This window comes from Phaeoacremonium minimum (assembly GCF_000392275.1).
Source record: "Phaeoacremonium minimum UCRPA7 unplaced genomic scaffold PA7_03_scaffold_20, whole genome shotgun sequence".
Lineage (NCBI taxonomy): Eukaryota > Fungi > Ascomycota > Sordariomycetes > Togniniales > Togniniaceae > Phaeoacremonium > Phaeoacremonium minimum.
In genome coordinates, this window is record NW_006920927.1 from 139,194 (window position 1) to 162,007 (window position 22,814).

A 22,814-nucleotide genomic window follows, 5' to 3' on the forward strand; every position below is an offset into this window, starting at 1 on the left:
CCTGTGACTGAGTTGGGGGCCGTTTCGGCGAAGTCACTTCTACTCGGCACGAGATCAATAGGCTACTTCGAAGCAGAGAGAGGGCCCAGAAAGCCCCCCCTCATCTCGAGCTCGGGCGGGCGTTTTTGTTCACATTCCCTGACCAAGCCCGCCGAATTCCAGATGAGCTATGATTGGCCGTGGGTGGCCAATTTCATCCCATTCATCCTCATTCTCCGCGTGAGGTGTGCGGCGCGTGTGAACTCCAGCGGCGTGTGCAGCTAGCGGCCCAGCGCCTGGCCATTCACAACACTCGCCCCCGTCCACTCGTTGGTTCGCTCATTCATTTCAAGAGACTTGCGAGGTGTCTCGATCTACTGTAGTTATTGATTATCGTGCGAGTATCAACGGGGTCAGGGAAGCAACAACAGAGGCTGAAGATGGTACGAGGTGGTATCTCAGTATGTATGAACAGTACAGCCTACCTCCGTGTGACTCCCTGGCATGCCTGGTTCGCGGTTCTGGTCGCCCCTTGCCGTCGGGTGCTTCCCCAAACGCCGTGTCACTGCGTTTGCTGGTTGCATAACGAAGCCACCTTGGTACCGTCCTGTATCCGGAACCGTAGCAGCATACCTACTTCAATGCGTGCGTTGATGAGCTGCGCCTGGTGGTCAGGGCGAACAGAACATTGGATGGGTAATAAAGAAAGGTACGCTGAGTACGAGGCCAGATCTCTCGAATCATCATGGGGGAGTTTGTCTCTCAGGGATGAGGAACGCCACACCCACCCACCAGTTCCCCCCAGGAACCTCTCCCATTTGGGCATTTCCCTTTGAGGGTGCGGGAACAAGGTGCGGTGGTGTGCAGGCAAGTCCATTGAGATGAGGAGGTGCTGGACATTTTTCTATGCTATAGACTCACTCTCAGTCAACCAAGCCAAGCCGATCGCCCTACCGGCGAGGGTGGCAGGCGGCCAGCAGGAGAGTGTGAATGTAGATGCTGTAGGAGGTAGCCGTGGTAGCATAGCACGTTGTTATGGTGTGTAAGTGTATGTGCATCTTGTAGATATTCAGGTATTCCATCCATCCATCCATCCATCTATCCATTCATTCACTCATTCCCTCATTGGTACCTACCTTGAGGTAGGTGCAGGTTGTCTTCGTCCAGTCATCGACCGCCGCCGTTTTTTCCTTGTCGTCGAGTGGCCCCCCTTGAACCCCCCCGAGCCCCCCTTCTTCCTTTGGAGGTTGTGCGCTGTTCATTTCGCTCACCTTAGTCTAGTTAGCTGCTACCCAGGGAGTTAGTCCAGTGAGCATCCAGCGCTAAGTCATCTCCTGACTGGCTGGGCCTGCTGCCTTTTCTCCTTCCCACTCGCCCACTCGCCTGCCCGCCGCCTTTCCCAGCTGTTTGCTCCCTAATCCCTAACCCACCTCCCAGCATCACCACTGACCAACCAACCCTCCTTCTTCTTTTTCTCTTCCACACATACACACAACCACACACACCGCCCTTCCTTCCTTCTTTTCGCACCTTCACCTCTCTCATCCCCCCTCTCCTCTTTTCCGCCTTTTTCGACCTCAGGTCGTCGTTGCTGCTGCCGCTGCTGCCCCCGTTGTCGTAGTTGCCGTCGTTATTGATTGATTTGAAGAAGAAAAGGAAAGAAAACGAGAGGTTGAAAAAAAAGAAAAAGAAGCAGGGACTCATCCCCTCGGTCGCGCGTTTCCTCTTGGTCAAAATCCGGACATACAGACAGCCTCTTTTCTGTGACACCATCACGATCATCGCCAATATCCATCAACCGTCAATCAATCAATCAATCACACAGCGCCGCCTCTCTGCGACTATTCCCACATTTTGAACATATTGCAGCAAAAAATATCGGGTTCTGGAAGGATCACAAAACATCTCGAAACGCTTTTTTAATCCTTGTATATTTATCATACATCTATTCCATCTCCAATCTGCTTCTTCTATTTCGAGCACATTCTTGTTCACCGACGACCAACATCGATACAACGAACCACATCGCCTCGTCCGGCATTCGACGACACCACCAACAGCACATAATTCAACCTGCCAACTGAAAGAGCATCGCATCCGACACACAAAGGAAGATAATTTTCATCGGACGCACGACGCCAACTGCGACAGCGACGCGAGACTGACCCTGAGCCTGAAGAAGGAACAAAGAACAGCCAACGATTGCGGCCGTCTTCATTGTTGCCATCCCATCCGGCTTAGGAACCCGCAGCCGTCATCCGCGTCAGCCAGCATCGATCGGCTCCTGACTCGAAGCATCCAACAACAACCTTTCTTGCTGCCTTGGCTCGCTTCCCAGCGTCACCCGCCCTCAAATCGCCACTGACTGAGCGTCCTCTCCCGCGCGAGAAAGCAGAAGCTCGTCCCCGTCGGTCCTTCTTTGTTTCTTCTCTCGACTTTACCTTCCTCGACATTGTCGACGACGACTTGCTCTGTCCACCATTCATTCATTTTGCATCACTGCTATCCACAATCATTAATTAATACTTTCCTATCCTCTGCGTGCCTTCGCAACAGACGACTCTGCATTTTTCACTACGTCCTGCTTGTCCGAATACAGCCTTTTTGGATCGTTAGCTTTTGTCCGGCCGGTCTTCTCGCATCGACGGCATCATTTAGAACTCATCGCCCTCCACTCCTAGCGAGGCTGTACCGAACTTGAGAAAGCAAAGGTACAACAGAGGCACGAGGCGCTCTATTCATCCAAACAAACATTTCACGCCGAACACGTCGCCATAATATACCCATAAACGAACATCCTATCTCTTTCTCTATCTACTTCTTGTAATCCAACTCTTCCGACGACTGCTTCTGGTCCAAGCTCAGATTTGTTTGGCCTGCCTCTGCAAACCGTCGCAGCATTCATTTCTTCCTCGCCAATCTTTCGGTTTTACCGCTATTTCACCACGCGAAATAGCCTACAAGCCCCCAGTTCACCTCACGAATTTGATTTTCTTTGAGCAATGGACACAGGAGGTCTCGCTCAAATGCATCCCTCCAACTTCGGTGCACCTGCCTTGGGCATGCCGTCATCCGGTCTCGCCTCACGCCGCGGTGGCCAAAATCTGAAGCCTCTCTCGTTCGAAGCCCTCAAGTCTCCTGGCGACAACAAAGAGAACGGGATTCCCACTCCGAGAACGAGCCGATCACACCTGCTTGCCGGCCTGAGGACGGCGCCCAAGTCGGCCACCACAGCTACCTTCCCGGCCTCTCCAACCACTGCTGGTCCTGCTGCGCAGATGCGTAATAGGAACTCGATCGCCGGAAATGTATATGGGTACCAAGAGAACGCCTACAATGGCCCCAAAACTTCAATTCCCCGCTACGCCAACGTTCAGCAGCCCCAGCCGCAACAGCAGCAACAGGTCCCTCAAGGTTACAACCCTGCCCTGACGAGCTACAACCAGCAGTTCACGCCTGAGCAAATCCTCGCTCCCCCTGAGATTCACGTCGACGGCCAAGAGCAGATGGATCCCGACTACCTTGCGCAACTGGTTGCCACCAATCTACAGCTCGCTCAGCAGCAGCAGGCTCTTCAGCAGCAACTTGCTTACCTTCGACAAGCTCAGCAGCAGATTCACGGAGTCAATCTTGGCCAGCAACTAAGTTACCAGAATCTGTACCAACAACAACAGCAGCAAGTCCGGAATATCCAGTCTCTCATGGGCAACACCATGGCTGCTCAGCCAAACATCTACACGGTCTACGACCCCATGACCGGCCAGCAGACCTACTACGTTGACCAGAACGCCCAGCAGCAGCTGAACAACCAGTTTGTGGATCAGGCACAATTTAATCGAGGCTTCCAACAACAGCAAGGTTCTGGCACCCCACGCCTTCAAGTGTCGCCTCCACCGGTGGAGACTCCCCAGCCGATTTTCCGCAACACGTCTCCCCCGCGACGATACGACTCGCCAATCGAGAACCCGACACCGCTCCCACCTCCTTCTGCCAACGCTTTCCGTCGTGGACACAAGAAGTCCTCGTCGTTGGCTAATGTCAACGCACAGCTGGCACAAGCTTCGCAAGAGCCACCCAAGTCGGCTGGGCCTAAGACTGCATCCTTCCCTTTGACACCTATGGCTGGCGGTTATGGACCAGGTCAAGCCCGTGCTGGCGAGCACCCAATTCGTCAACCTCGTGGCCCCCCTTCGATGGAAGAACTCAAGGACAAGCCCACCGCTCGTCATGAAGGATCCAAGAACTTCGTCACCCGCACGCGACGATCTGCCGTCCACAACCTCGTTCGCGCTGGCTTGGAGCGCCGCAAGGGTAGCGGTCCCAGCAGCTCTGGTACCATCAGTCCGATCTCCGAGTCTGCCGAGGAAGCTGCCACCCCGCTTACCGACAACGAGTCCGACTCTGGGCATAGTGGCTCAGGTAGCCTGAATGGCGATGATGTCGAGTGCAGCCTTCCGAGCTCCCGCACGAGCACTGGTAGCTGGGGTGCTATTGGCTCTGACAGACCGGGCTCCCGACAGAAGGCTCGCAACAGTGTGGGCAGTGCTTCCGATGGCGAGGCTGGAAACGGCAGCTTTGCCAGCGTCTTCAAAAACGCAGGCAGGACCGAGGCAGCTCAAGAGAGCCAGGGCCAGCGTCGTGCTCCAATGCTGGTGCTCACCAGCGCCGAGAAGCGCAAGATGGTCGCCTAAGTCTGTGTCGACATAGACTAACATTCGGGAACACCGGTAGTTTCCTCATTTTACGTAATCACGATTATGTCCCCATGTCTTCCCTTTCACCAACGGCTCCTCATGGCGGAATGTTCTGAGGTCGATCCTCTCATTCGACAGCTGGTTTGCGGATACGATATGACCGGTGGGATAGGATGGTAATTGAGGTCTCAGAGTTTTACTTGCACCACAAAGATTGGTTTTGAATTCGCAATTGACTTTTCAACGATTTCGATTCCTGGGGGATGGTCAAGATATCGCATCTACCTGGGTCAACCTTGGGATTCTGGAAGTGCGGTCTCTTGGCCTCGGATCATTTGTTCCCTTCTTGGTGGGTTATTCTTGGTTGGGGAAACGTCTTGCGTAGCATGGTGGTGTTGTTGGACTTTTTTTTACATTGGTTTTGAGGAAGCAGCTCTCACATTCTTCCACTCCTTTCGCACCTGGCGCCCCCTGATGGGGCCATTTTGCGCTGTTTTCAAGACGAATATGATCGGGCCGTAAATCGGGGGCCAGAGGGTTCGAGGAAACCGTGTTGTGCTGTTAGGGACATACCAGGAAGACATCATCCAGACTGAAATATGGGTGGATGAGGGATGACAACTGGCAGGATCACATGCTGTGAGCGACAAAAGGGAGGGATTTGCCATAACGTCACCTTCCTTATCGCATCTCATGTGCATTTTACAGTATCGAGAGAATACAGATATAGCTTTCGGAAATCATGGTGCACTTGTTAATGTGAAATGTGAGATGAAAATTGGTGTTCACAGAGCGCGTAATAGACTAGACCGATGCCTTACAGTGAAAAGCAAGCCCCGTAGTTTTTAGTACCAGTCACCTGGGGTATGCCGCAGTAAGCACTTTAAATCGCTTAAACCCTGGGCTACACGCTGAATACCACCGGTTGTGCAGCAGAGCACCCTGAGCCTGGACATCGTGACACCTCATCGCTGTAGGCGGAGGCACGTAGGCTGAACATCTTCCCGTGCTTATCTACAAAGTGGTGGGCGGTCGGGGATACATTGGCTGTCGGCTTTCGAAGCTTGCACTCGACGATAAAGCCGAACCGCTCTAACCTAAATGACCCGACAAGGCTACTGAAATTCAGTACCAGCTCTCCAGTTGCCAATCAGCGATCGAGCCTTGCGGTCTCGGATGTCACAAATAGCTTTGCCCCTCCTCCTCATGCTCTTATATCCAGGCGGAACGGCACGGTAAGTAGTTAGGCATCGTTGCTTCCGACTGAGGTATTTAAAGTTGGGTTCATCACTGGCAAGATCATCAAAGAACAGGAAAATAAGAGTTACACACATCGAGCGTTCCCTTGGTCCCATACACACCACTGGACAGAACTCCACCCGGGCCACTTGACTTGTTCTCATATCGTCTTGATAGACCGCCCCTTCTGTACCTGGGCATACTTGCTTTTACATGATGCCATTCCCATACAGGACTGTTCTGATTACGGGAGCCACTGCTGGCATTGGCCAGGCTCTGGCAGAGCGCATGATCGAGAACGGCATCTTCGTGATTGCCGTGGGCCGACGCAAGGACCGTCTCGAAGCTTTGCTGGCCAAGTATGGGACCGACAAGATTGCTATCGAGCCCTTCGATGTCTCCGATGTCGAAGCCATTCCCACTTGGGCCAAAGAGTATGTTGACCCGTTTTGTCTTTACAAGCATGGTCAATACGGAGGCACATTCAGTATACATGAAGCCCGGTCGGGCTCTTTGGCAAAGAGATTTGCAAATTGATATATAAGAAGCTAACTGACTGAAACAGAGTTACTACAAAGTACCCGGATCTGTCCAGCATCTTTCTCAACGCTGGAATCCAGCGGACCATTGACTTCACCCATCCGGAGGCCATCTCCCTAGACCGGGTGAACACAGAGCTGACCACGAACTACACGTCACCTCTTCACACGCTGGTCGCCTTCCTACCACACCTCACGTCGCTGGAACCGCGCCCAGCCAGCATCGTGCTCGTGTCGTCTGGCCTCGCACTTATTCCCATCCCACGTTGTGCCAACTACTGTGCGACCAAGGCGGCCATGCACAGCCTCGCCTGGACGCTGCGCTCGCAGCTCTCGGCGCCGTCATCGCCGGAGACACAGCACATCCGCATCATTGAGATCATCCCGCCCGCCGTGCAGACCGAGCTGCACACGCAGCAGCCCGACCTGGCCGCGGCCGGGCAGGGCCCCATCGGGATGCCTCTGCAGGAATTCCTGGAGGAGACTTGGAGCGCGCTGGAAAAGGGCGACGAAGATGAGATTCTCGTCGGACCTAATCGTGAACGGTGGGGCACGGTCGAGAATGAAAAGAAGGCAGGGTTCAAGATGGTGGAGGGCATTGCCAGAAAGGGCACGGTGGCTCCTTGAGGATATAGCTGTGATGTGTGTTCATTGAAAGTATGTTAGCCACGATAAGAACTGATTAGCACAACGAATCGAAACCTAGAATGCATATCAAGTGCAGTCCCATGCCGTACAAGGGATATATGGCGGAAAAGGAAACCTAAGGTTGGAATAGTTATCATCACTAAAGGCACATCCTGATATGTGATAGAATGTATCCTCCTCCAGGTGCCGCAACCGCCACTTTAATCAATAGGTATATGATAAGAAACTAGAACAATGACCTATCCCTGGATGCAAATTTCTTCAGAATTTTGACTGTATAACATGAGTCATCTGTCGGAAACAGAGCCTGTATTATCCGTTGCAAACATAAGGGACAGCACGACAAGAGTGCACTGCCTCAGTCTCGTAATCGACATTCTATTGTGTTGGACGCAACTGGAGTCCATATAGCGACACTTACAACATACCAATCACAAAGGAATTCTCGTAACAGAAGATATGTACATCGCGAGCTTAGCGCGTCTGCAATGCAGCGTCTCTTGCATGCTGCACTGCAAGCCTCCTGCAGAAGACGGCGCTTAAGATGCATCCAAGCGCCGGCGCGGCTGGTTCGCTCACGACGTGGCTCCAATGAGGCCATAAAAGAATCTTTGCTGACCACACTCTACGACGGATCTCGTTTAATTTCGGATCGACATCTTTCCAGCTCATGGTCGGAACCGAAAGCCACGGATCGGCGCCGTCTTGTGTCCTGAATATCTCGATGTTTGGTAGGTTTTCAACTAGACCGTGAGAGACTCAGCAGTAGAGCGTAAAGCATGAGCCATCACTATCGACTTGGCCTTTAGACATTGAATGATTCGTTTTCCAATGAGTGCGCATCATAAGAACCATGGTTTAAGAGCTTCATAGTAACTATTTGCCTCCTTTGGCACAAACTACAAATATTTAAGTCCATGTCCAACGTAGCAAGCTCGTAGTCGTGGAGTTTTGAAACAAAATCAATGACCCGTTGACTGATAGGACTCTTTGATAGATAGATGATAGGAGTCCATTCACTAAGTCCCAAAAGATTGTTGGATGAAGGAGTGTCAAGGTTGTGTGCAATATAGCGGCTTGGCTCCATCACGCTCGCAGTAGAGGCTGGGAAGGCAGTAATTATAGGCGGACTAGCATGGCCTGGTAGGAGTGTTCGCAATATAGAAACGTCCAATAGGTCATACGAGCAGCTGCCTTAGCACCACATTAACAAGATGTTAAGAAACCTGAAAGCATTAACACGTATTCTACATGATGACAGCGGACTGAAAGGATTTCCGAATCGCGCAATTTCGGGTGCGAAATCGGAATCCTACACTGATAATTATTAGGCAACAACAATCGTATTGATCATTGAGGCACGTAGGTGTTAGAGGCTGAAAGCGATAGGTCTCACTCAGGCTAAGACTTGCCGACACACCAAAACAGATCGTTAAGTACCGGGCTACTTTCGCAATGCAAGCCTTGACAGGAACTGGAGATTATTTATTGTAGGTTGGGTTGGCATCACACAGTACCCGCGCTACGAGCTTCGTTCGGATACAAACCTATAGCGATGAGGCTTAGGTTATGACTCATCATAAAAGTCAACTTACTGATATTAGTAGAGTGCTAATATGTGACATCGACTTTGACAAATTCCACTTGCAGTATGATGAACTAAATATAGCAAAGAATGGCAAGCCTCGCAGACAGGCATTTCTGCAGCCTTGTCTTAGTTCGATGACCATCAGGCACATAGCTCGAGAAATTCAATGATGTAGTCTAGAGTTTCGTTTCGCTTTATTTCTCTAGTTAGGATAATTCTTGAGCAAATAGGCTATTCAACTATGCAACACCCAAGAAACAGCGGCCGTGGCTGGATCCATCAGGATTCTATGGGCTGACGGATATGACCACAAGCTCTTCAAGCCGTGCCGGTGAGCCAACATTGCCTACGAAAGGACGCCGCTTGTGTGACCGGATACAATAAGAGATAAGTCTGAATCTTTATCGACCGGGCTATATTGGAGAAGAGGAATTCCAGTGATGACTTCCGTTCTTCCATGTCACTAATTGTTGACAATCTGATTGCTAATCAGCCTTACGGTGGCTGTCATCACTTAAGTCTCACTCACCTAATGCGCATACTCCGCTCCACATGGTGACAATCTCTGTTGGTGTTGACCAATCTACTTCTGGCAAGTCATCTATATGAGGCTAGACTCACTGCAGTGCCATACGATTGTCAAGCATTTAACATTACGGGAGTCTTTGAAAGACAAAGGCCGCCTTGTCAGATTATAAGAGACAGCCTCAAAGTAACTAGCATCCTCGGGATTGATTAGTCCGTGTCACGGAAATAATGTTATGCAAGGGTACCTTCCTACGCTTCCCCCACGCTCGCGCTCGATTGGCATGGGCGATGGCTTTGATCTGGCAAGGATATGGAGTAATATTGCAATGAGCCACATCATCCCTGATACCATCGTCAAAGATCTAAAACGCGCATGAAAGACCCGCCGATTTTTGAGCCACTGTAATGTGACCTCGTGGATATCAAGATATCGCAAACATTCTATTCTAATTTCTGTATCAAGTCTCTTTTGAGCGTTGTGTATAAGTCTTTGAGCAGAGATGTTCTCCACGTGCTCTGATTACAAGTCTCTGGCGAGGCTGCGAACTCCCAAATGAATTTAAAGGTTTCCTAAGTTTGCAAGTGCCGACCGTGAATGGCTGACACAGACAGGTAGTCTAGGGTCGGGGTCGGAGACTTTTGTGTCAGTCACGGCAGAAGCCTTTCACGGAGCTTAAATCCGGCTGACAAGACTCCCTTTATTGTAGAACGTCTCCTGGCATGTGCCTCGCGAGTATGTAGAGGTGTCATGAGGCTACCAGTTGTTGAGCAAGCTAAACGAATTACTGGTTCCGGCTTAGATCTAAACGCTCCATACGTTAAACAAGACAGATCTGAGAGGTGGCGTGAAGGAAGACTAAATGTAACTCGTGGTCGCCTTGTGTACACACCCGCCCTCTCATAAAGCCTTCACGGCACAACAAATAGACCAGACAAGGCGCCTCGCACCCGCTCGCACCTGACGCGGCGTGGATCATCCGGGGTGCTTGTCCTGCCGGAGTTACACAAAGATGTGATGAGATTGGGGCTCGCCCCGTCTCGACGATTCCCGCTCCTGTCGATGATTGTCAGCGATGCGGCAAATTCTGGGGCCCAGTATGACGTGAGATAGGCAGGAGACTGCCTGGTTCTGTGTCGTGCTGCGCACCCAGACAGAGCTTGACTCCTTCCGCCCTTCCCGGAAAGCGTTCGCAGCGATGCACCTGCGCTGTCACAGTGGTATTCTGCCAAGGGGGAAAGGGGGATAAGGCTCGGTACTCGGTATTCATCAACTTGTCCGCGGGTGGAGACCGAAAATGAGTGAATTTGGACCGAGATGGCATTGTGCATTGAATGCACCAGGTCGGCGATGGCTTGAGTGAAGGTTCCCGCTGACTGTGTCTGATCCTGATAGCTTGAGTTGAAAAGATCCGGGGCCGCACCTTAGTTAACCCGCTCTGGTAAGAGGTGGAAGGCATCGCGAAGTGTAGCGGCACTAAGTCAACGTGGTCAAGAGACTTGTCAAATATGAGAACGTTCATGTGGGCGTCACTTCACGCCAACTACAATGCAACAGGTGTGTTAGCGTGAAGTAACGCTCTCAGGGCTATGCATCGCCTTTAAACAGAGTTTAAGTGATTGAGAGATGCTCGCCTGGGAGAATCGATCTGCATTCTGCGACCGTGGTATGACCTGCAGCTCTAGTGCAGTGGAGAGCAAGGGAAAGGGGAGTCGCAAGGTATTAGCGAGCAAGCGAGCCAGAACATCAGGACGTGGTGTGCTCTAAGAACTTATTGGATATTAGACCACATGTCTGCAAGACAATATATAGAAAGGCCCGCATCGCCATGAAGATCAAATGATATCATAATTATATCTTAAAACAGGAGGAAGTTGAGCACCTTCCATAGAAGCAGAATATATGACCCCGATCCATATAATGCCGCGTGTGGTATGATAGTGAGAACATTGGACACTCTGAGCAAACCCCCAAAGACCATGATACATATGATGAGACCCACCCAAATTGTTTTAAAACCCAGGCGGCCGTGGAACCATTAAGAGAAGGAATAAAGACACCAAGATGCAAGAAGGTGATGTTGAAGACTAAAAGGAAACATGTCATGAATCATCGTCATTCGTGGCTCCCTCGTTCCGTTGCTAGATGCAATATTAGACAGCCACCGATCGGCCCAGGATGGCCGAGTTTTTCAGTCAAACGCCCACTGCGCCCGGCTGATCTCAGAATTACTGCCCGTTTTCCTCATACATTTCCGCACTCTGGTCGACATGAGTCTATCGCCGATCTTCTGGCCGAACAGTGTCTCCATAGAACCCGCCTCCGCCACCTGCGGCGACGCAAGCTAGACATACGCCGCCGCCATAGACGCGCGTATGTCTCTTCCATCCGGCGCCGCTGTCGTCTAGTACACTGATGATCTCGCCCTGTACATCAATGTCTCTGCCGATCTGATGATGGCCGTCCACGATGTCGAGTGCCAGCTCATGGTGCCCTGGGGGTGGAGGCGGCAGCAGAGGAGACGTGGGCGGAAAGCTTGATGGCGAGAAGCCGTCAGTAGTCGCGGAGGGCAACTCCGTCGGCGGTGATGAGGGAGAATGTTGCGGGACAGGTATCCCTATTGGTAGTGTTTTGTTATAACTCCTTCTGCGGGGGGTGGTTGGAGGGGCGTCAGTCTTCATGGCAGCAGACGAGGAAGACCCCACGTAGTCCGGGTTGGGCTGATGGATGAATGATGACGCCGCGGGGCTGACGGCATCTAGCTTAGCAGGGATGGAGTGCGGATAGGATCGCCGTCTATCGTCAATTGTGAAGATTGCACCAGACAGCGTGGGCGGCGTCAGGGGCGGGGGAGGAGGAGGACGCGCCATGAACTGCCGGGGCGTGGTGAAGTCGAATCCTCCTCCTGCGCCTCCAGATGCAGCAGCAGCAGCAACAGCTCCTCCTTGGGAGGCGGTAGTGATGCTGGCAAACGACATGTGTGATTGCTCGTTCATGTCAATTGGCGAAGTAGCCATCCAAGAGTCTCCATCCATCGTTCCCTGCTCTCGACGAGGACCGCTGGCAGCGCCATCCGAGCTGGGGCGCCTGGAACTGGAAATGGAAGGAGGTGAGGAAGGAGAGGAGGAGGAAGAGGAAGCAGATCTTCGCGCATTGCGACCAGCGGCAGGGAAGGACAGGCGCTGGCTTAAGTCTGCGGCGTTGTTGTTCCTGCTGCTGACTCCACGTGACCGACGCTGGTGGTGCTGGTGCTGTTCCATGCTGCTCATGCTGCTGCTGCTATCCGCCAGCCCCGTCCCCGTCAGCAGCCGAATAGCCTGTTCTTGTCGATGGTGGAGGGCCTGACCTTGCCGCTGATGCTGGTGCCGACGCTGGTGCTGGTGCTTGTGCTGATGGCCTGGCCCTCCCACTCCAGCTCCCACTCCCACTCCCAATACCGTTAATGCCTGCCAGCCCTCGGCCTTAGGATTAGGCTTGGTCCAGGTCCAGTGCCTGTTCCAGGATGGTGCTGATCCACCCGTAACGCCAACGCCCTCGCCTGTAGCAGATCCACTAGGACGCGCTAATACAAGTTGACTGTAATCCTTTCGGCACTCCCGTGCAGCATCAGCAGCAGCAGGAGCAGCAGGCCTGACGCTCGTGCTATAGTTTGTTTGTGTCTTTGTGTCTGGTGCTGGTCGGCTTCTGGATGCGAGGCTGGGGCCAGCAACCCGCAACACGACGAAGAATGCGAGGGCAGCAAAGGCGATGTATATACTATAGGGAGGCAGCAGGCCAGGGGGGTAGGATTGGGAATGCGGGAGAGTGACAGGCGGCTCCAAGGTGACGTTACTGTCGGCCGGTATAATGGCGGGCATACCTGCTGCTTATGGAGAGGCTGCTTGGAGGCACAAGATATCCAGTCCAGTCGCCTCGGCGGATTTCAGCGCCGCCGCCAGTCTCCAGGGGGAAGGGGGCGGTTTGGATCAGTGAGTGAGTGAGTATGTGCGTGCGTGCGTGCGTGCGTGCGCGAGCGACTAAGGCCTGTCTATAAGTCAAGCCTGCAACTGGTGCTGGGTTGGCTGCGGTTCCCGTCTGGGGGATCCGATGGGATGCGTGCGTGCGCTGTGACCACCCCAATCTTGCGTATTGAAGGCAAACTGACCAGGGGACTAATCACTGTGCTGTAATATTGTGGCTTGAGCCGGGAAGGGGATGCAAATTTTGGAGGAGCAGGGGGTGGTGGGTGGTGGCGGCGGGTTGGGTGTGCAAATGTGCGAAGTGTGGTGTGTAGGAGTCAGTGTAAGTTTAGTCCACTCCCGCTCTGGCCCTCTCGTCCTTTGGGTCCTTTCTGTATGTCTGTGTTTCTTTCGCAATGTGTGTGGACGTATGTATGTATATGTGTGCCCAATGAATTAACAAAAGAGAGCCCGAAGAACCCGGAAAGAGCGAGTCAGTCGATGTACGGCCCAAAGCCTAGAAAATGCGACAAATAATAGCGGTAGACCCAGGAAGCCCGATGTGCTCCCGTGTTTTCCAAACAGTCCGGACTAATACGCGCGGCACGGAGCGGCAAACCTTGCACGGAAGATACGCGGAGCTGGCCCAGAGCGGCTATGAACAGGCAACGCAAGCGAGTCAGTCCCCGGCCTGTCCAATCCGGAGCTGCCAGACAGGCCGACTTACACCTTTGAGAGGGCGAGTGATAGAGAGAGTGTGCACGCGGTCGTGCTAAGACACATATGGGAATAGGGCGGGAACGACCGCTGTGAGAGGAGGAGTTGTCCCAGAAGGCACAACGTCAGGCCAAGAGGGGTTGCTGAGCCCGTATTTCAATGAGTTGATGGGTCAGACTAGTGATTTCCTCCAACAGGGTGAACGGGTGCTGACAGTCTGGGCAGCTGCAAGACAGACTGAAGACCCGCGTAGCCTCTGCTGTAAGTAGTTGAAGAGAGAGTCGATGACAACGGATGGGTGTCGTGCATGAGAGGGGAGCGCAAGGCACTTATATGTGAAGGAGTCTCTGGGAGCAGCAAGCCTGCATCACCAGATCGACTCGGGAAGGAGAAAGACAAGGATGGGATCTGTACAATAGGAAACAGTCCGAGCCGGAAGAGGGTGTGCGGCGTTTAATCTAGCATCTGCGCATGAGCAGAAAGAGGAGCTGTCTTGCGCCTGTCAATATTATGATGGGCAGCTTACTCTTTTATGATGAGGCGTGTCCGGAACGCAGCTTCAGTCAGCCTCTGGCAAAGTTCACTTGAGACGGAGCCAATGACCCTGGTCTGTCTGACACCAATCGGGCTGTCTCTGGAAAGAAGAGGCGGCGGCCATGGGTAACAGACGACACCTTAGGACTGCTAGAGGTGTGTCCCTAGAGACGGCCCAATCCAGACGAGTACAAGCGTGTGGGTAGACGGAGAGAGGAGAGAAAAAGCGCCGCGCGAAGAAGGCTTGGAAAGATGGGGAGGAGAGAGACAAAGTGATACATGTACCCAGGAGAGAGCGTGGAGACCAACAACTAGCCAAGGAGAGGACAAGCAGACTGACCAGAGCGCCACCCTTGAATCTCGCAGGAGAGATGAATCTGAACGGTGCGGCGGCAAGAGCCACTCACAGCTGTCATTGGGGAGGAATGGCGACAGGCGCCATGAGACGGTGACGATGCAGTCATGCTTTGCGACGCATGGTAGGTAGGTAAGGTAAGTAACACGGGCGGACAATGATTGCCATGCATACAGTACTGTACATACGCGGGCAGCAACACCAACGGCCAACCCTGAGTCAGGGGGGGTGAAGGGGGCCTGTCCCTGTCCATGTCCATCCATGCCTGTCCAAGTCAGTCGGTAACTCAACTTAAGTTAATCATCAGTCGAGTCAAGACAGCAAGTCAGGTCAAGTCTAAGAGATGGATGGAGATGCGGTCAGAGAGCAAGCGACGCGGTCAGCAGCGAATGGGATATGATGTCTCGTTGCGGCCCAGCAACAGCACATGAGGCGGCGGGGCAGAGAAAATGAAGGAGGAGAAGGAAGAGCAAGGCATGGACAGGACTGGGGTAGGGATCGATCAACTGAAGACTGGATTCAACTCAACTCGACGACTCGACTTGAGTAAGCCAGACAATGGAAAGGCTTCGGCGCGTTTGCTGCGATCAGCAGGCTCCGAGGATGTGTGTAGACTCGGCTCTTCTGTTTGGCCAGGACAATCGCAGCCGGCCGACTGATGTGGCTGTGTCTGGAGATCGCTGCTAAAGGTCCATGATGGACTTTTCCGTAATAGAGAGAGGGAGAGAGAAAGGGTCGGGCAAGCAAAGGAAGAGGCGAGACGGAGTTGTACCTCAGAGTACCTGAGAAGCAGACAATGGGGATAGTCGAGTCGCAGTCGAGACAAATAGAGACAAGACAGTACAGTACAGGACAACAAGATGAGGCAAGACGAGGCAAGACGAGACAATACAACCTCGTCGTCGTCGTCGTCGTCGTCGGTACTCAACAGACGGCGGTCTGGGTAGGTAGTTAGTTAGTTGGTTACTTAGTTTAGTCTCGCAGCTCGTGGCATTCTGGCGGTGATGGTGTCTAGAGGAGGGGCAATGAGGGGGCCACGAGGGACCACGAGGGGCAAAGAGGGGTGGGGCCACAAGTTAGAAGGGAGACTCGACAGACACCAGAGATCCCTGTTTTCAGCCCACCCAGTTCCTTGATAGATCCCTATTCCAACCCCCTTTCAGGTGACATTGGCCAACTAGCTACTGTAGCTTGAGTCGAGCAAGTTACAAAGGACAACTCGGACAGGCTCAGCTCTCGCTCACAGTCGGTTGTCAAAGAGAGTGAAGGGGTAATGTTTGTGATCTAGCTGACTGGAATGCTCAGTCAGTATTCAACTCGTGGTCATTTGCTTAGAAGCTGTGAGCATAGATTCAGAGCACGATTAAAAGATCCAAAACCCTGTGCCTCGCCTCGCCTCGCCTCGCCCCGCCTTACCTGGGGTCCTATGGGCTCGATAGTTTAGGCATATCATACCTGCTTTAACTACACGATCGATATGCCTACCCTGGGAAGGGGAAATAGCGCGGAACTCCTGCACGAAGTAGCGCGTATTCTAATATGTATTGCACATCCTCATGCGTGCTCAACCTGGAACGCGGAGCAAGGCCAAATTCCTCTTATCACTGTTGACAGGTATTGTACATGCGCAGCACATCCCGCCAGCAAGCCGCAGGGGAAATCGAAAATGCCTGGAGGGAAGAGACTAGTGATAGTCAAGGTTGACTTTTGCGGTATGCCGAATCGCAAAAAAAAAAAAAGAAAAAAAAAAAAAGGTTCTTTAGAGGAGCAAGGGGGTGACAAAAAACCAGAGACCGGAAACCCGCTAGATCTAGGTATTCTACAACAAACCCTCTTACTTCACCTACCTTCTACACAACCATCTTTAGTTGATAATCTCCCAAACTTTGATAGAAAGGAAAACGTCTTTTGAAGAATTTTTTGGGGCACTTTGAAAAAGGTGGTTGACGCTCGAATTTGGGCTGCTGTTTTGCGGTGCTCGTTTTTTTGTCACCCCCTTGAGGAGGTGGATGAGAACCAACCTTTGCCAGATGAGGAAAGCGATCATCCTGATGTTCCCAGTATGCCAGTCTCTCTGGATTTCGGGTTCCTGGAGAAGAAGAGACGATAGGCCGCTAGCTTACCATCTGTGTTTCGGACCAGCAGGCCAGGTGTGGTAGAGTTACCAACCTTTCCAGGCAGCTGTATGCACTGCGAAGCAGAGCTCTCACAACGCGGCAGAGAAAGAAACCTGGTCAAGTCGCATGGATCTAGTTAGTGGCAGTGGGGAGCCACTATCTAGTTGGTCGAGTTCAGCTGATGTGAGCTGAGCCCTACAGCCACCCACGTCGGTTATGCGCTGCCGGCAGGTTCCTGTTCAAGAACCAACTGGACCCTGGCTGCTTCAAGAATTAATCAATGGGGCTCGGAATCTTGCCTCATCGGGTTGTGCTCTCCAATTGGCAAGTAGAAAGAGCGATGTGAAGAGCGAGTTCATCCTAGACCTTATGCTTTGCGCTGTGAATCGTGAGAGCCAAGTTGGCTTTGTCTCAATTCAGCTTATGGCGTCATCCGAAATCAGCATGATCACGAAACCGCCTTATTCCGCTGAAGTACTGGTTCGACTGGTTGTTGCTTGACTTGGAGATTCAATATTGGCTGGCAGATCGAGCCGCTCGTATCATGCTTCAAGCCCGTCAATGAGAATTTACCTTCTAACTATAAAAGGCCCAGGTGACAAGTCTATTTGCGCCACTTGAGCTGCCGTCTTAATAAAATCACATATATTGGAATTTGACAAACTCCCCAGTCGTTGCGCAGATTGTAGCCATCTAGACCGCCATTGTTGGAAATAGATAGTCAATAAGTCGGAACCGTGTCAGCTGAAGACAGACCAAGGCAGAAGGCGTCGCAGCATCGCCGAGAGGCGGTTGAGGGGCTCTTCAAAACGCGCCAACACTATCCCTATTCGCGGCGCAGTGGTCTTTTTAGCGCTCTCGAAACGCCGAAGCAAGCGAACTCTTTAACTGACTTGCGCTCGCTTGATCTACAACCAACAAAGCGATGTACAGAACAGTACCTTGGAATAGTCTCACCCCTTCCGTTTGTTCAGAGAGGCATTCGGACACCTCAAGTGCTGCTGCCAGGCCTCTATAGAAGTTGAGCTTCCATTCTAAGGTTGCATAATGTCTCGTACTTCGTCCAGCCAAACCGTGACTTCTAATTCTTGACTATATCTCTCGCCCCCATCACCGCCCTTGTTACTATCACAAGCCTTTCTCGCAACATACATGTACCTGCTCTTTTACTTGCGCTTAGTCGCTCGAGATGTCAAGTCGGAGTTAGTATTGCCCACTTTTACTAGCAAGCCGGAACGCCATATTTCCGGCGCCTGGACGACAAATCACCGCCCCTACCGGTCTTGGGACTGGCTGTAGGTCGCTGCTGACATGCACCTTACGCATGTATGTACAATACTGCATGTGCTACTGTGTAGTCCTTTTCCTGTCCTTGGGGTCCAATCCCTCGAATCCAAAAATCGTCGTCCCTGGCCATGATCGACGACGATCTCCCATGCCCAACATGACCCCACCGTGCCCACCAACGGCACGAAAGGATGCCCGACGGTTGCGAAACCTGATAAGAGCGCCAGGAAAGCCAACAAGACCAGGCACCAGCAAAACTCGGCGAACCGGAAGGTAGCAAGGGCGGCCTGGAAGCTCGCCTATCCGAATCCTTCTGCGTCTTCTAGAAGGAAGGACACCGGCACATCCTCTCGTTGTGAAAGTGACATCCTATTCAGAGACAAACCGTAAGTTCGTGAACCTCCATGTGCCCGCTTGTCCCTGGCTGTATCGTCAAGTTGCCGCAAGTCATGATTCTAGTCATCATCCCTGTATAGTCTGCATCCGCGTTCACGCGACTCTGGTTCACCGCCTCGCCATCCTGTGCCTATTTGTTTTATTCGGCTGAATTTTTTGTTACGTGACGACGCGCTATTGCCACTTGAAGAGCGATGGGCCGGGAAGAATCTCGTACCAAGTGCGTTACTGCGGCGAGATCCCCACCCCCTTTTTCTCAACATGCTCCCTTGGATCCGGTTCGTCTGCACCTTGATAAGTCTTGATGCTTACCTAAGTCTATAACGGCAGAGCTGATGGCATCGCACAACGGGCTGTCAAAGTGGAAATCTTTGTGTATCAGCTTAAGCTAATTTATGCGTGCATGTTTATTACATTGCAGTAGTCTACCTGCAAGGTCTTCACGCCCTCGACAACTTTGGATATGTCGCCTCCGCATCATGGGGGCCATCAATCCTTCCGACCCGCCCTTCTGCATATGTCGAGCTTGATTATACTTTGTGAAAAGCCCGCGAAACCTGCCTTCTTCGGCTTCCGGGCCTTTTGCGGCGTTGTTCCCTTGTCTGCGACGGCGTGTTTCTCCCTGTCGGAAGGCATCATATCCGGCAACTGCCTAATGCCCGAGCCGTGGTACTTTTGATCGTGGGAGGGGGGCTATTGCGCGTATAGAGCTCTGCTTATTTTACATTTTATGTGTGAGAGATGCTGAGTCTATCTTTGGACGGGTAAACATCTAGCAGTAAGGGGGCCTTGCAGATATACCGGCTGTTGTAGCACCCTCTCCCCTCCTCAAGCCTGCGTGTAAGTGGTGACTATACATCCAAATGGAGAACAGTGTTCGCTCCTCGGTCTGATCCAAATCCCCCGCTCGCACCTTCATGTGCGGAGTCTGCTTACCTTATTCTTTCATCAAAACGCTGCCTTGTCTGACTTGAGCCCCTTTGTGAGACATCAAAATGGTCATTCCACCTCCTACCACTAGTCGGCCGCAAGAATGAGAGGGGCAGCCACGGCAATCGATATCATTGTCTGTATGATTAGACCCTCGCAAGCGCTTACTGACTCGTCTGTGCTCATCCATGTCCTGTCTGTCCGACATGCCCCCCTGTTGTAACATGGCGCCTGTGATTATGATGTGCCGTGGCACAGGATGACGACGGCCAGACCTCATGTTCACTATCATAGGTAATCCGTCTGGTCCGTTTCGGATAGCGCCTGGGGTGAGCAATGCAGTAGGAAGGGTAGGCTTGGCAGGCTCGTAGGCTCTCCGCTCTCTGGAGCCGTCAGACCGACTGATTCGCAGCCGCCCCTGGTCGGGTTCCTCGTTCAAAGTTCCTGAAAGCGATCTAGGTGGTGGGTCCCCCTTCAGCCCTACGAGATCTAGCAAATTAGACGAAAAAAAGGCTCGTTCCCTTCAGGCCGGGATTCAACCGCCAGCCCGCCGCCTTTCGGCTACTTGCTCTTCGTGTTCATCGGAGTTTGACGGCGCAAAGAGGTGAGATGCAGCTCGTAAACCATGTATGCTACACGGACTTGCAAGTAGCCTGCCTCCTGTTTGTTTTGCATTTGCAGTAAGGATGCTCGACAAGCATCGCCGGTGCAACATCTTCACAGTAGTGAGAACGAACATACCACGCCTGCCCTATCCCCCGTGTCTCACTTAGCTCGAGGCTCTTTGCAGCAAGCCCCTTCGTCATGACATCTAACCTTGCAGGATGTGCCTCTCATTTGGCTTTAATTAGCATAATGCCGAATTCGCGGGGGCGACAGAGACATTTTTTTTCCCCCCTTGTCACGTTCGAGTTTCCAGCTTCCTGTTCCATTTCATCCGTTCATCCCGCCAGGCTCCTGACATGGCTCGACTATACCTTTCCAGACCGCTTTTTGAGATATAACAGACGCCAGCTATTGTGAACTAAAAATTCCCATTTATTCCATCACGGTTCACATTTCTAGCGATGCCATTGGTTGCGCATGATCCGCTCCAGCTGTAGCCTTGCAATCCACGATGCTGAATTGCCACAGGCCAAGACTTTCCAACCTGCCACACCTCGGGATGGCGATTCAGACGACGACGAACCCCTTTCATTACGAAGGTCATTACCACTGTAGCCAGTGTCCGCTCTTTCTCTTGTTCTTACAGGCCAATATACGAGCATCTGTCCGAACGCGGAATTCCATGGGCTTGTCATTACTGTGCTTCGAGTGGTTGTGCTCTGCCTAGCAGGTATTACCTGTTGTGCTGAGCCCGGACTGCCGGTACCCAACCGGCATCAAGAACCGGGTTAGCTGTCGCAAACGCGGCTGGCCACTGTTTGATGCGACCCCGCCAGCCTTCCCTTGTGAGTGGTAGAAATACGTTGTTTGCACCGTTGCGTGACAGCCGCGCTTCCGGCAACTGCCTGCGACAGGGCCTCATTTTGTTGTGCGGACGAATTGCTTTGAGATTTGCGTCTATCCTTCAGTTGCTCCAGCATCAACACTCTCTACGATGCGGGGCGGTTTGATTCGATCTCGTCAGCAGCCCTATTGCTGACAGGATCCCTTCTCAATTTCCGCATTGAATCCAAATCTTGCCGTGACGGCTCAAGTGAGCTCTTCAAGGATGCGATGAACTCTGACGCGATCATCTCATCCCGCTCATCATCAATGAGATCTCCTTGCATCCCGGTCCTCCTAAATTTAGGGAGCGCCAGGTGACACCACAGGCGGGGATCCGAAGGCTGTCTGACCACGTGCTAATCATGTGATCACTTTTGGTCTTGGCATGCCCTCCTGCGTATCCGATGAGGTCCCTTGAAGTTGTTCAGACGATCTCAGCTGACTACATGGGAGGATGTGTCACTTGGCGAGCGTCCAATCGCAAAGTGATGCCGGGGCTGCGAGGTCTTAGTGGAGCTCTGCGATGCCTCATTCACATCGAGATCCTCCCGTTCGTCCCCGCAGATGAGGAATCGAGGGCTGTCTGGTCCCTCTTCACGCACGATTGTTGGTCGACATGGCCTCTCTTGTCTGCCGTGGCTTCAATAAGAGCTTGCTAGGCATCTTCTAACGATAGTGAACGAGGGCTGTCGCACTAGAGACGACAGTGCATGACCAGGGAGACAGCCTCAGTTACCGGAGGCAGAATACGAGCCGCACTAAGCCAGCCATGATCGACGCGAGGCTGGCTGGACACCCGAAAGTCATCTCCAGTGTGCAAATGCCTTACTATCCGGTCAGCGATCTTGCTAACTGCTCACACGCGCTGAAGCAGAAGCTATACGCACACTACGCCGTGGAAAATGAGAATGGTGTGCGGCTCAGGGAGGATTCTTGCGAGCCGAGTAGGTGTCAGACTGGCCGAGCCGTGACTGCTTGCATGGACGTATGTAAGTTTGTGTGGGCGCGCGTGTGTATGTGGGACTGCCTTGCTCGCAGATATTGCTGCATTGCGCATCGTTCCCTAAGCACCTTATTGAAACTTATGCCCAAGAACAGAAGCAAATGCCCAGGATCCGGCCTGTCATTCCGCCCGAACTGGTAACGTGGCAAGAAAGCCGGACTTCTCGGTCATTCTCGCTCAGTCGATCGATCATATGCGGACATTCATCTGCCGGATCTTGAGCCCAGACCAACTCGTGCATCGTCCTGCTCGATCTGAAGGTAGGTCTCGACCGCGAACCCCTGCGTATGATTATCGAAATTGACGAGACTTGTGTCAGTCATGCTGTCGAAAGGTCAAATAGCATTCTTCATCCTGCGCGACGTGGCATTGACCGAAGCCTCTAATGCCTGAATGAAGTACCCTGACGGCTTCCTGGTCTTACCTACTTGGAGGATGGCTGAGTGGCGTGGGCAAATTGACGACCAAGCGAGACAAACTAGAAATGCTGGCTCTAGCATGCAGTAGGATACATTTGATTCATCTCGGCGTATCTACACACGTCGGGAAAAATGAAGGTCCTGACCGTAGTCATGATTATGACAATTGTGCTGTTTAATGCTGATCGCACTACTTCGCGTAGTAATATACCCTTCATCAGTCCAGGTAATACAGGGCAAAATCCATGAGCCAGCCGGGCTCGCCGAACGCCAAAGGAGCCAACTGCCCCTCCTAACCGTACAGGCCCTTGCTTCTTCAGATACTCCAATGCTCATGCCAATAATGAACAGCGCGATTACAACCGTAACAAGAATGATCAACGCGAGCGTAACGAGAACGCAGGCTCCAGCACG

General features: G+C 52.4%; 2 protein-coding genes across 2 annotated transcripts; both read left to right on the forward strand.

Moving 5' to 3' along the window:
• Window positions 1-2,981: 2,981 nt before the first annotated feature.
• On the forward strand, window positions 2,982-4,670 carry UCRPA7_274 (hypothetical protein; the record flags this gene model as incomplete). The annotated part of the gene is made up of 1 exon (XM_007912871.1): window positions 2,982-4,670. The coding sequence occupies one exon, from the start codon at window positions 2,982-2,984 to the stop codon at window positions 4,668-4,670; it is 1,689 nt and encodes a 562-aa protein (XP_007911062.1).
• A 1,209-nt stretch (window positions 4,671-5,879) lies between these two features.
• On the forward strand, window positions 5,880-7,078 carry UCRPA7_275 (putative short-chain dehydrogenase oxidoreductase protein; the record flags this gene model as incomplete). Its single annotated transcript, XM_007912872.1, has 3 exons — window positions 5,880-5,908; window positions 6,146-6,346; window positions 6,478-7,078. 3 exons carry the CDS (start codon window positions 5,880-5,882, stop codon window positions 7,076-7,078), a joined length of 831 nt encoding a protein of 276 aa, XP_007911063.1.
• Window positions 7,079-22,814: the final 15,736 nt, after the last annotated feature.